General features: G+C 34.5%; 1 protein-coding gene across 1 annotated transcript; it reads right to left on the bottom strand.

Moving 5' to 3' along the window:
* Nucleotides 1–13451: 13451 nt before the first annotated feature.
* LOTGIDRAFT_115119 (hypothetical protein) lies at nucleotides 13452–13973 on the bottom strand (the record flags this gene model as incomplete). Its single annotated transcript, XM_009053725.1, has 1 exon — nucleotides 13452–13973. A coding segment is annotated over one exon (522 nt), but the record flags the coding sequence as incomplete, so codon positions are not given.
* Nucleotides 13974–14179: the final 206 nt, after the last annotated feature.

Below are 14179 nucleotides of genomic sequence, written 5' to 3'. Positions count from 1 at the left end.
CATCTTTTATCTAAAAGTCTTAATTGAAACTAAAGAAATATATCTTATTAGCCTCATAATTCACTTGTCAATGTTACCTGGAGAAATTACTGTTTAGTAAAAGTTCCTTGATATCTGTATCACTATTGATCTACAATTAGTGGCGGCGCCAGCCTCGGGAGGCTGGGAGTACAAATAGGGGGCAAAGTAGGGGGATAACTGTCCAGGCTGAATTCTCATGTAAATTTTCGAAAATGAATTGATCTTGTGCATTCTGACACATATTTTCGGGCAAGAAGAAGAAAATTCAATTTGTTCTAAAAATTCTCTGGGGTATTTTACCCCACTGACGCCGTCACTCTCTACAATAGAGACACTGTGGATTCAGTAAGTTTAGTGTCTTTCACGTTTCTTGAGGTCCAAGTTTCGAAGTGCTAGCTAGCTTTATTGGCTTCACTAGTATATCAAAAAAAGCTCTCATGGAAAAAGGCTCACTCTAATTCAAAAATGACACACCACTGATCCATACGTGCCGACAAGGTAGAATTCTCTGCGGCTGTGAGATTCCATGTGAATCTAAAAATTAATGAAAAATTAACTCTTCTCATCAATCTGCATGGAGATCCGAGGGACAGATTTACAATTTTAAATAACTAATAAATGTTCGGGCTTAGGCTCGCATCGAAAGCCGGGAACTAGGAAAATCGCGAAACCTATTGTCTTAGAAAAGTTCCACCAGAAATTGTAACCCCGTTTTCAATCGGGCCTGAAATGATGAAAGTCTTTTCTTTCTGGTGAGTTGCTAGCTAGCATTTTCCAAGGAACTATGACGAACCACGGACAACTGTGGATTACTACTATTAGTTTATGAAAGAATATTCAAAATAATTCTAAAAAATTTCCTCAAGAAGACAATTTCATTATTGCATGCTAATGCTAAACAAACTCATAAAAATCAAGGTTCTGTGTTCTGTGAAGGTTTGTAAGTTTGTGTTTAAGAGACACCATGTTGTTAGATAACAGCAGGCAATAAAGCTGGTAATACTGTAAGATTAAAATTCTTATATTGGAACCACCACCTCACATCTTTATTCTATTCCTGGCAAATTACAGTCTTCACGGTGCCATCATTACCGGCGCCATCGCTCCATGTTTTCAGGAAGGATTAAATTTTCTTAGAATTTTCCCTGTTTTTTCCCTTAATTTTAAGTTAATTATTGGCGAATTTGTAGCCTCTCAATTACTGGAACAAGGGAAAGTCAGGATTTCTCACAGCCCCGGGTTAATTAAGATTGTACTGTAGAATCGACTTATAGCTTCAACTTAGCCTTTCTTGTCCGGAGGCTCTTGATTTGAGTTTCAATTGAATAGTTTAAAATAGTTGTTTCCTTTTTTGAACATGGAGAATAATTAATATTGTTCCCTTTTTGTTGAAGATTAAATGAGGCGTGTATGAAGAAAAAAAAACAATGAAGTTCTTTAAAAGTGATTTTGTTCTTGTAAGCGTGAATGAACATCTCTATTTTAGACCTGACGCAGTTCAAAGTTAATGATAGCATTGAAAGAAAAGTGTCAAGCCCTTTTTTGAAGATGGCAGAGCAAAATAAATACGGAAACCAATTGCAACTCTCAGCAATTAAAACAGAGCGCTTAGAGTGAATTCGTAAGACGCGAAGGATCTCTTGGATCTTTTGAATCGTTCATTGTAGTTTTCTGTTACAAGTGCATGACAGACTCAATGCAAATCTAAATGTGTTAATGAACTTTTCAACTATTTTGTACGAGCAAGATAGCAGTGAGAGAGAGTAATGTCTGATAGTAAACCAATTCAAATGTTTTATCTCACGTCTGCTTATAAAATATACAGACGATATTACAACAGGTAGTCTATATACTTGCCAATACTACAAGTGTATTAGTCCGAAACATCTGCATTTATTCCAGCTTCTGACAGATATTTTGATAGTTATCGGTTGGAGCATAGAACTCTCAAAATAGCTAGCAGATAGAATAGAAGCATAGGTTTCTGTCTATTCGTATATGATTTCCAACCATCAATTTCCACTCAATACATATACATGAACATGGACCTGGACGGTATATTAAGCAACCTTCACACCGATCACGAGTTTGGGTGCGGTCATAATTTTTGAACTCTGATGTAACTGAGTTGTGAGTTGCGTTCAAAACTTACTGATGACCACAATCATTATTCGCAACCATACGCAACTGGTAATCACTATAGTGTGAGGGAACCTTTAGGAATCATTATTAGAAAAGTATAATTTACATACCCGCTAAAAAAATATCAAAACATGATCATTAATTCAGAGAATATTATTCTTGGGAAAAGATCAAAATTCAGTGTCAATGACCAATGGCAACGTGGTTTTGATTTCGAATGAGGAAGAGAAGGTATCGTTATCCATTGGTCTTCATTTTATATCTGATTACGATTATTGTGTTTTTAGAAGAGAACCCAACTTTAAATTTGTATCAAGAGATCCTGTCTATATGAGAGAATGAAATAAAATATAGATAGTAGTTATCAATATGTTGAGATATAAAATTGTATTACCCCTCTCTCAACACGTACACATAATATCCTGCCTACATTTAGTATCATAAGTATCAAGGGGTGTATATGCAAAAATCAAGACGATCTCTAACTAAGCTAATACAGATCCGAATTTCCGTCGAGTCACATTTAAGAGCTAGTGTACTGTATAACAATGCGGCCAGTGGACTGGTTTCTCAACCTTTGCTGCCAAGTCCTTTCCTAGATTCGATGTGTTAGATGGAAACCTTTTCTTAATCATTTTTTATACGCCCGATATGGAACGCGGAACGTATATTGACGTTACCCGTGACTGCCCGTGTATCCATCCACAATTGCCACTAAAGACACAATAATTCTTGACAGATTTTGACGAAACTCGGTGAAATTGTTTATTATGACCCGAGGAAGAATCTTATCGATTTTCAACAAATTGGAAAGTATTCATATGAGTTATTTCCTTTGTTCCACGAAACTTATTCAATTTTTAGATCAAGAAAACATAATTTAATAACATTTTACAACATAACATATTGACAAAATATAACTGAAAATATAACATCAAATCATCGGATGATATAAAAAGAAAATTGCCTACGAGAAAAGTACCCCATGTACATGACTAAATATACCAATTAGACACGATACAGTAATAAGTAGTCATAGTATTAACGAGCTTTTACTTCAAACATAATGATTCTTTGGTACAACTAAAAATATACACTAATGGTACCAATTTGTTGTGAAGAGGATTGCCATTCAGTACTTATGACATTACAGAATTAGTTTTTTTAACGGCTTGTTAGGTCATTTGGGTTTAGTAATTTTAAAGAGATTCTAGGGAGGTCTCTTGACATTCATATTTCCCACCTAGTTCTGCGTATGTAATTAGAAAAGGGCCCTATCTAAATTTATGTAACTTGTGCCCCATCCTTTTGTTTAATGCAATAAAATATGTTTAGTTCATGTAATTCTTTTGACCAGATTGTAGAAATAATACAAATTATCATTCCAACCATGTGGTTTTTGTGATAGTGTCGTCATAATCTGTCAAGTTTTTCTGAAATTTACAGGAATCACAGGATTTGGGTTGGTAATCGGTATGGTTTCAAATAGAAGCTGTAATAGTGCTCAAAAGACATACATTTAAAAATTGATCAGAATTGAAAGCAATTGTCTAGGTGTATTGATATTACCTACATATACCAAATACACTGCCGAGAATGTCGAAATTTAACATTTACAGCTGTTTATTTTTGTATTCTTTCGTAATCTGTGGGGCGGAGTAGTTTTACAGACCGACAAACCTTGTGTAAAACCTATATCCAAGATCGTAAATATTAAGAATCATTAACCAGCACAGTGACCAGTGAATAAAATCGCATGTGTTACTCAGGTATATCGTGATGCTAACTCTCCGGGATGGGGTTCTGTGATTGCAGTGGATAACCCGATATCACTTTCAGAGAGCTTACAGAGAGAATAATTTGGTATAATAATTATGTGTATGGCTATTAATTAATGTTTAGTCATAAGACTAAGACCGACCTCGACATTACGATATAAGTTTATTTTGAATTTGGTTTTCAGTAAAAATTGTGGCGAATGTGAATATTGCCTGGAATTTAGAGATTAAAGTTACAAATCTGGGAATGATATATATTGTCTCCAACGATAATGGACAAAGTTATGTCTCAGACAAGATAATTAGCCAATCCGGCGACGAAATATTGTTCCATTAAAAAATCTACTCGCTTTCACGCCTGACTCGATAAAACGAAAGAAACATCTAGCAATTTCCAATAAAAATAAAAGAATTCTATTTAACTTACAGAAGACAATTGTCTCAATTCATTAATTCTTTTTTATTATTCCGAATGTTCTGTCTTCTTAAAGGTCACGTATCCTGCAATGTTTGATCGACTCCAGTCCCGTAGCTTCAGGGGGCAAAATGAAAGATTGCCAAGTTGCATTACTGCAATTAGAGACAATACACCATTGCGGCTTCGGATATATTTCTCGCCCCTCCCCTCCGTACAATCAAGTCTGGCTACGGTTCTGTTGCACAAGGTTATACCAGTTGTTTCCAGTATTATAAACTTTCCAACGTTCTCTTTAAGTTAATATTGTCTTCGGTTTTTCAGATTACCATGGAAGATTTTATGATTCTTTGTAAACTATCATCAATTAGGTATTTCAGTCCTATAAGAAATATTGCACTCGATTACCTGTAATGAAGTTCCATTTCAGTATAGAAAGAAACAAGGAATAATTTGTTAGAAAATTCTTGTGATATCACTACCAAGTAGTTTATTCAAGGAATGCAGTTTTTGGAGTGGTTCCGTGAGTTGGACGCGTGCTCGTTAACTTTGGGGTAGGCTGTTCAATTCTTGCGCAGGTTTTTTTTTCAAGGCAGTAGCTCGATTCAAGTTAAAATGATGCAAATGTGCCGGAGGGGGATTAAAAATACAGAACTGAAAAGACAAACCCCTTCTTTAGTGGACAGATGTGGCACATCCGTCTCAGAAACGGGAATTGTTTAGCTTAGCCAATCAGTAATAGTGTTCACAACTCACCATCGAAATTTGAGCCTTCAAATCCATGTGTGTCCAGAATTATCCACGTATGAAAATAAAAATAAAAACTCTGCCATACATAGAAAAGATATATATAGAAATTGAAAATGTAATTTATAGTTTGAGTTTTTTTTGAAGGAATTATGCGATTTTCGTACAGTTATAGTACTTATATCGACTATAGACATACACTCAAGGCCCAAATTCAACCCCTGAAAACAGCGAATTATGGACTGCAAGAAATGAATTTCAGCTATATTTGTATCCACAGTTCAGCTGGAGTAAAAATCCTAGGTCGCCGTTAAAATTCTGAACTGCTGTTGGTTATTTGACCTTCATCATTACAGCAAACTTCCAGACTACGATATCCCCTTTTATGATTACATCTTCATCTACATTTATACACGATTAAATAACAATAAACAGGGAATATCAGTAAATCTAGATTGAAATCGTAGTAAGAAATAACTGAATACACAAGGGAAATATTTACTGACTTATTTTCAAGGTGCTTCAGACTATTTTAATCTGATTAATTCTAAATAGTTAATGCGGACTTTACTACTATTCCAGACTGGAACAACTTGCATACACAAAATAAACTCTTTATGAAAATATTTCTTTTTGTATAGCGTTATTCAAAAATGGTAGTGGTATATCTAAGGCCATAACCTATAACACGTATATCAGAGACATTAATAGATTTCTAGCTAAACTTCCAATTTCAGTTCGACGTCTGAATCTAATCGCTTCTAAACTGCTTAGACTCTCACGACTACAGCGACCTTCTTATTGGCCAAAAAACAGCCGTAATTCTTAGCATGTTCACTGCACGTCGCTTCTAGACTCTCACACGGCTGCATTAATGTTGTATAGGAGTTATTGTATCAAGTTATAAAATCCCTTTATATTAGACCCTTCTTCAATGGTGGCGCCTCGACGCGGATTTACAAATAGACAATAATCTGACTTATTCGGGAAGTGGGGCAACTATCAGAGTAGAGATTACAAATGCGCAGACGTAAGCCAATTTCAATTTTGAAATATCATTGAATTGGTGAATTCGGGCACATATTTTGGGGCGAAAAGTATACAAATGATATTTTAATCTTAGAAATCAAGTGGGGTACAATATTATTGTGGGTACAAAGTATTTCTGATGGAACAATTCCCCCCCCCCCCCTCACTGTATTCCCACTAGCATCTCTCATGTCTCCTTACTGCAGTAATAAATGTATGCAAAGTGAGAGACGGCGGCTAGGAGCTGTAGATCTCAACCATTTGCTCTCCAATCAACATGTTTTAAGGCAAATTCACGGCAAAAAACTGTGACTTCCTCGTCTCTGTAGGTTAACCAAGATAAGACTGATCATTGAGGTCGTTACCCCGAATACCAACATAAAATATCCCCAGTACGACAATTAAGTAATGTTTAGTCTTTGAAAATGATATATTGCGATTGGGATAACAAGGCTAATGATGATTTGATTATGATGTAATGTTCTATAATAATGTCTAGTGCATATTAATGACTGGTATAATCAAGTTATGAGGTGTGCCAAGTTCATCCAGTGTATTTAACTGTGTTGATGGTCGTTCCCTACCAGTATGCTTTTACTTTATATACCTACAATATTTTCTATGTGAACTCTCAACAAGGAATGTCACATTGAAGAACTCATGCACAGGATAAATCCGTCATGGTTCAGGTTATTTCCTATGGAGCTCAAATTGAGTTTGATTTCACCTGATTTTACTTCAGATTTCACAGTTAATATCTGATAGCAATTGGCTAATATGTGTTTAAGAGTTTAAGAGAAGTTGATATTGACATTTTCCTCATCAGGTGCAGAAAAGTAGGACGTAAATCTCCATTTCAATTCTAATCTACCTCATTGTACTCAGCCGTTTAGTGCTTTCATTATTCTCTTGAGAGCAAAAAATAAGACATTTCTATTTCTGTTGTCAAATCAGATTACGTTTGACAAATTAAAGCTAAATTCTAAGCCATTGAAGCCAACTTAAAGATGTGTAGCCTATAAAAAGTTTACCAATGGTTATTTTATAAATTCATGATAAAAAGTAATAGTACAGTTTTGTGAAATCTTCATAATCCAGAAATAACGACTATGGGAAAAAACAAATTTAACTAAAAAAAAAAATTGAATGACTAGAAGTCACGCTAAAAGTAGAGTTGATAATCTATTAGATTCAATCTGATCTAAATACAGAGATTGCGTTTCATTTTTTTTTCTTTCCGGGTTAATCGTGCTTTCATCTGAAAACATTCATATCCTTTCAACTCAACCAATTAAAATATCTTATTCAATAAAAGTTTGATCAATACTTGCGAGGTATTATAGGATATTTGTTATTTTGTGGTTTGTATTTACTTGATATGTAGTTCAACCTCCTATGAACTTTATGATTTTTTATCAGGCTAATGGATACTTTCAACCCCGTACAATCCGCAATGAGGGAAAGTTCCATATTTCCGGTAAGGTATCTCAATGTCTTGTCCCATTCTAACGACAAAACGCTCTTTTCCATGCTAGTCCGTTCGATCTGCAACAGTGCGCAATACAGCTGAATATTTGTAGTTGCATCCGGACTCTGGGTTAAGCTTCTAAATCACTAGTCCAAAAGAGTTTTAGATCAGAAAGTGAGTGAAATAACTAACAAGAAAAAATGTAAACCAATCAGAATTTCTATAACTATATTTTAATCATCTTCATAATGCTGACCTTGACAGCGATAGCCACTATTATTATATTATGGAATGCAGCAAATTGATTGTAAGACTGTGTAAACATTATGGCTTTTTTTTTAGGTAACATGCATTCTGTCGACGGCTCTCATTGGCTGTATTCGGGAAAGTACAAGCCAATCAAATCGTTGCATTAACAAACTTCCATAATGTGACTATTGTAGTCAAGGTATAGGACGCAGTTCGTTATAGCTTGACATTGTAAAAAATGTTGTATTAATCGTATGGATTACGTTCAGTCTGTAATTCTAAACTTGCTCATTTTTTTCATTATTAATTACAGAATTGTTTTGACCACGACGCAAATGTATTTAGAGCTGAATTAGATCAAAACGTAGGCGAAAGAATATATCTAATCTTTATTATGAAATTCACTCTCATAGGTTAACCGTAAACTCGTCCGCCATTCAACCGCAAGCTTCGATAGAAGCGATAAGCGAACACAACGGGGGTCCAATTTAAGGTTCGCTGTCACATATCTTTAAGATCTAAATGACTTCAATTAACTTCAAAAATGAAGAATGCAAAATCGATGCCGTAGTTAGTAAAGTATGAGTGTGCAAAATATACACAATGTTTGTGTTGATATCGGACGTGATTATGGTGATACTGTGGACAGGCTTTTCTCCTGAGGTACATGCCATTTTTCATTGAGGAACAAGTACATGTCAGTGATGAATTCTTTCACGTGACAGAAAAAGAATTCAATTAAGTCTACAAGCTTTCTTATATTAACTCAAAAAATATTGCTAACTTATTATATCCAATGGCCATTTATTATTTCATATGACAAGGGTTTAATGAAATTAAAGTTAAAAACAATATTCCGCGAATCATCAATCTGGATAAACGTCTTTTAAAGGCCATGGTTTGCCATTTACTGGCGTTGATTTGCGACTTGAATATATATATATATATATGTTAATAGTCTTCAGAAGTTCTAAAACTGCACGATATTCGCATTATCTCTTCAAATAATACATCAATCAAGAAATTTAAACTATTTTCTATCTCTATATCTTTATTATGTCTTCTATATCTCATAAAAGACTTGTCGTTATTTTATCTTTCAAACTTGGATAATTCTGGACATACATGGTTTTGAAGGTTAAAATTGAAATGGTGAGCTATGAACACTATTACTGATTAGCTTAGCTAAAACAAATCCCGTTTCTGAGACTATGGTACGATTGGTCAAACAGATGGCTAGTATAGTTGGAAAGCTGAATCAGAATCTAGTAACGACGGTTATAAAGGTGCTTAAAATATAGACCCAGCTTAGTCTATTCCAACTTTTTAGATTCAGTACTGCGACTTAAAACAGTACCATGCAGATCACGTATCTCTTTCCAGGTCCCTTACCTATATAACTTTTACTATCTCTTATCATAAGCATAGTTAAATTATTGAGTACCTCAAACAAACATTTTAAACAGACGACGAAGATTCTAATTTTGATTCCATTGCAGTTATCATGAATCAATACCATTCACAATTGGCCCTTTAAGTACTCCCTTTTGATGCCGTTATGCTGGTGCCTAGGTAAACTAGAAGGCACCAAGGTATTGTCTGACCTATGCCGGGATGGAACCATTGGCCTTCATTTTAGCGAGCATGCGTCTAACTCACCGAAAAACTTTTCATGTCAAGTAGATTATAGATTTACTTAAATTTCAATTTAACGTATCTGAGTTTCAAGCTGTTTTGTTATAAAGTAGATTAAACTTTGAATTCAATGTTATAGAAGTTAAATGAATTATGGCATATATCTGTAAGTATTTAATGAACATGAATTATGGAAAATATATAAACCAACTGTGATTTGAATGATGTTTGAAACAGATTCACGATTGTGGCACTAAGTGATTCTGGCAAGATATTCTATTCCCAGGACATTGCCCCTCAGTAATTTGTTTTCTGCCACGTTCTACATGTCCAACGCATACAGATGGTTAAGCCATGTAAATTATTGAAATGTTTCATGCGTCCTATGTAATTGATATGGCAGACTATAACTGGAAAGATATAACAACAGTTTCATTTCTGGTCCAATGGTATAGAGTTTGACTGTTAAATCCATACGACACACAGCGAGGTTTCTATGGAATCCAACTTTCAAATTTCCTATACATATAGATTCTTTTATATATAAGGAAATATTTACCTTTGAGTCTACGATTTTTGTACAAAATATTTCGATATCAGCTTGGTCTTGGTCTTTAGATTTTATAACGTCATATCGAACACGACCTGTACAAAGAGTTGACCAATTTAACCTTTTTCTCATTAAATGTGAGGCTACCTTAAATTATGACCCAGTAAAGGAAAAAATGTAACATGTATACAGACAATATAAACCACAGGTGATAATAATAATATAACAATGTGAGAATGACAAGCCGGTGAAAATATGTTATCCATTTATAAAAATTTCTCCTTGATGTGAATACGTTTTATTCTTCTTTTGTAGTACAAAACTCTACTGTTATTGTAATGTATAATTGTATATGCATGATATATTAAAGGAATATTACCTTTTATAATGACATAAACATAAAATTCAAAATATCAAACTTGGCCAAATATATTAATTAGTGGACCTACCTGGTAACATAACTATACAACAGAACCCCTGCATATATGTTTAAGGCTTTATCAGATTATACAGGGATGCCCAGGTAAGTCCACCGATGAATACATACTCTTATTGGCAAAGTTTGGGATTTTAAATTTAATGTTCAGAATGACCGTCTAAAACGCTTACTTCCATGGCATGTGGAATAGGCTAACAATACGGAAATTGGATTTACTGTAATTGGTCATTTAAACTTTTAAGAAAATGACGTATCAATTGATACTAAAAGGATTTCAATGTAAGCCAATTCTCAATAACAGACGGTTTCAATCTATGACTGTCTACACAGAAACTGCCTTAAACACTGCTGAAAAAATCCTGGTTAATGAAAAAGTCCCAAAGAGGTACCCCAATTTGTCGACAGTATGGCTCAAATTGCTTATACAGAATCTGTCTGTCGCAAGGTCGACATGGGCTTCCGTTTATGTAACTGTTTTTAGGTTGAGCATTTCGAAATAGAGGTATATTTTGTAATTCTAAGATTTTTCTTAGAATTTTTAAAGAAAATTCCAATAATTACATCGAGCGACTTTGAAATATCGAAAAAACCGCAGAAGTTTAAATCACTATAAAAACCAAAATCAAATTAACTTAATATTGATTTTAAAAAACATAAAGAAAAATATTTGACATTTCTAAATTTTTAAATATTTTAAAATTCCATTAAATTTATTACTATTTTATAAATTTTTTGCCGCTATTCACCTAATGTAATGGAAAATCTAAAAATTCTAAATGTTTTTGAAATTGGTGTTATGTATTGACAACGCTTTTTTTTATGCTGGGGCAGACGAGCGTAAATTATCGCCGATCGCGACGAATTCTAAAATCGCTACAAATACTTTGGTGTGCCAGCTCATGTCGACGAAGATTTTAACGCTCGTACGATCTGCCAGGATAAAAATTTTCGGCCGATTATTTACCCCTAGCATTAAAAGTGGTGGTGTAGAGACATAATAACATTCGTTGTATGATTTTTATTTTAAATAATGTTTTATCAATAACAAATTTACAACAATAAAAAATTGATAATAAATAATTTTACTGTACACTTTAATGAGCAAAATATAACAAATATATTGCGCAAGTATTCAGATAGACTATAGGATATAACATCATGTCATCTTGAGATTCATTGAGCAATGATATGATAATCTTGTACATAACAATTTCACAATGTCGAGGTGTTACGAAATACGTCTAATACCTTGACACCAATAGGCAATTTCGTGTATCACAGAAGTTTATAAATTGGATTATTCGGCCAACCAAAGTCTTTATTTCGAGAGCTCTGATACTATAGGCTGCATCAGGAAGCTTACAACCTACATAATTATATCGCTGAATTTATCAACTTCTATGATACAGGAAAAGTGTCTTATGATGTCAAGGTATTAGACGTAGTTTGTTATAAATTGACCTTGTAAATATCTGTGTACATACCGGCACCATACAATCAAATCACTCAACCATTCATTCACAAATGTTTGAAAATTGCTGACTCTTATTTGACCATTGGGAATATAATAATATGATTCTGTGACGCACTGAATCAGAATGGAAAAAAAACTAAGCGTTTTCATTTTGTAGACAACCGAGTTGCATATCGCAAGGAAAAATCCATGTAACAATTCGCAAGCTCAAAAAACTAAGAAAAAAAGAGGTAGCAGAGCTGCTCAACTTTCTGAAATGAACATGTCATGTGACTTCATTCTAATTCAAAATAGAGAATTAGATATCTTTCAAAGCGTTTGCTATTTTGTTTTTCTGGACAAATCATGTAATCATCTGCCAAAAATAGTTCTCCAAGGTGGATAAGAGTCCAGCAAGTTTTAAACCGGCACACATTCAACCATTCGATTAACTTAAAATTCAAAACCAAATCGCATCCATGTATGTCTACATGATTGTGTACTAATAGTTCTAATTTATGACTCCAACGTTTCAATAATTTACATTCATCTTACTCTCTTATGTTGATTTCATAAACCAGTTATTTGAATATAAAAATCGTGTGATATGATATAATTCTGGTTTGTCCAGACGTTGCAGTGTAATATCAAATCATTCGACTCGGTAGGGTGCCAATTATTGCCAAAGTTATAATGCATTTATTTTAGACGAAGAAACTTCAGTTAATTAGTATAGGTATATCAATTCAGTCAATATATCAAAATGAATTGGACGAATCGGTAATATCTTGCAACAAATTTTAATTTCAGTCATCTGTTAAGCCGCTCTGGTCAAGCGGTAAATTTTCAAAAAACTCAGATAGCCGGTGTACTATATCTAAACTTAGTCCCTACAACTTACATTCATTGACTAAACATACGAATAAGGTCAAACTGTCTCGTTCATCTGACTAATTAAAGGGGAAAGTAATTGACCATTAGCTACACCAGTATAAGAATGGGCACGAGGTAAAGTTGGTACTGTCAGGAGGGTATCTTCCTTTAATTCATGTAAACAAATCTGAACAGAATGCGTCCTTCTGAGAGCTTCTCTACCTCCATTTTGAAGATTCAATCTCCGGTTAGGAAGTCTAATACTTGAAGAAGACTTTTTGATTGATTTAAAACTGTTAGCACGGCGATGGTCTTTGTGACAGAAATGTTGTATTTTTCGTCGAGTATATCGAGAAAACGACGCTCTGAGAATCTTGTTTCTCAGTCCATAAATGGCGGCATTGGTAAATGGCGCTGCTTGAAAGAATGTGGTTGATATGGAAACAATAACACCATTTGCTACATCACCTTTAAACATTTCATAACTTAACACAACACTGTATGGAATATAGGTCAAAACAAAGGAACCAACTAACTGTAAAATAGTACTCATAGCTTTAGTTCCCCGCATGGATAACGCGGAGGGATTTGTTGGTGCTATTGGGGCCTGAATTAAACTGACCATGCGCACCATTGTGGCGGCAATTCGGCTACTTTGGTTTCGAGCGATCCTAAAGATATGAGCATAACAATACACAACTAATGCCAACGGAATACAGAACGCACAACAGATATAGGCCATGGTGTACCAACGATGGTGAAACGTAGATCCCCGTACAGTACACAAGCCCATAGCAGGATGTAAAGCATATTCACTAGCGCCTATTAACGGCGGTAAACACAGACATATTGCACATACCCAGAAGGTGAGGAAACAGCCGGACATACGTCTAAAAGTTGCTGTAAGGGAATGATGTAACGGCGCTGCTATCGTTTGATATTTATCCCAACTTAAAGCTGTTATAGTCCATACTGAAACACATGTTAACAGGGAATTGATGAACGCATAAATTTGGCAACTTACATTGCCACCTATCCATTCACGATTTAAAACCACTATAGCCGGTACGAAGGTTGTTATCACACACGCCATTAAACCCACCGAACCTAAATGGACTAATAATACATTCCGAACTGTTCGTAGACGTCTATTAGGAACAATAGCAATTACCATAAACGCATTAAACAAAGCACCACAGACACTTATAATTATAAGCGATACTCCTCGAATAATATACACCGTATCCGGAAGCCAGAGTCGGCCATCTTGGTAATTATCGTAAATCTCAAAAATACTTCCGGTTGCTGTTAAGATGGCCGATTCATTATCCTCGACCATTTCAGAATTTATTTCCATATATGAACACAACCACCACGAAT

The sequence above is a fragment of the Lottia gigantea genome (assembly GCF_000327385.1).
Source record: "Lottia gigantea unplaced genomic scaffold LOTGIsca_20, whole genome shotgun sequence".
Lineage (NCBI taxonomy): Eukaryota > Metazoa > Mollusca > Gastropoda > Lottiidae > Lottia > Lottia gigantea.
Note: the sequence above shows the minus strand (reverse complement) of the source record. Positions and strands in the feature narration are given on the sequence as shown.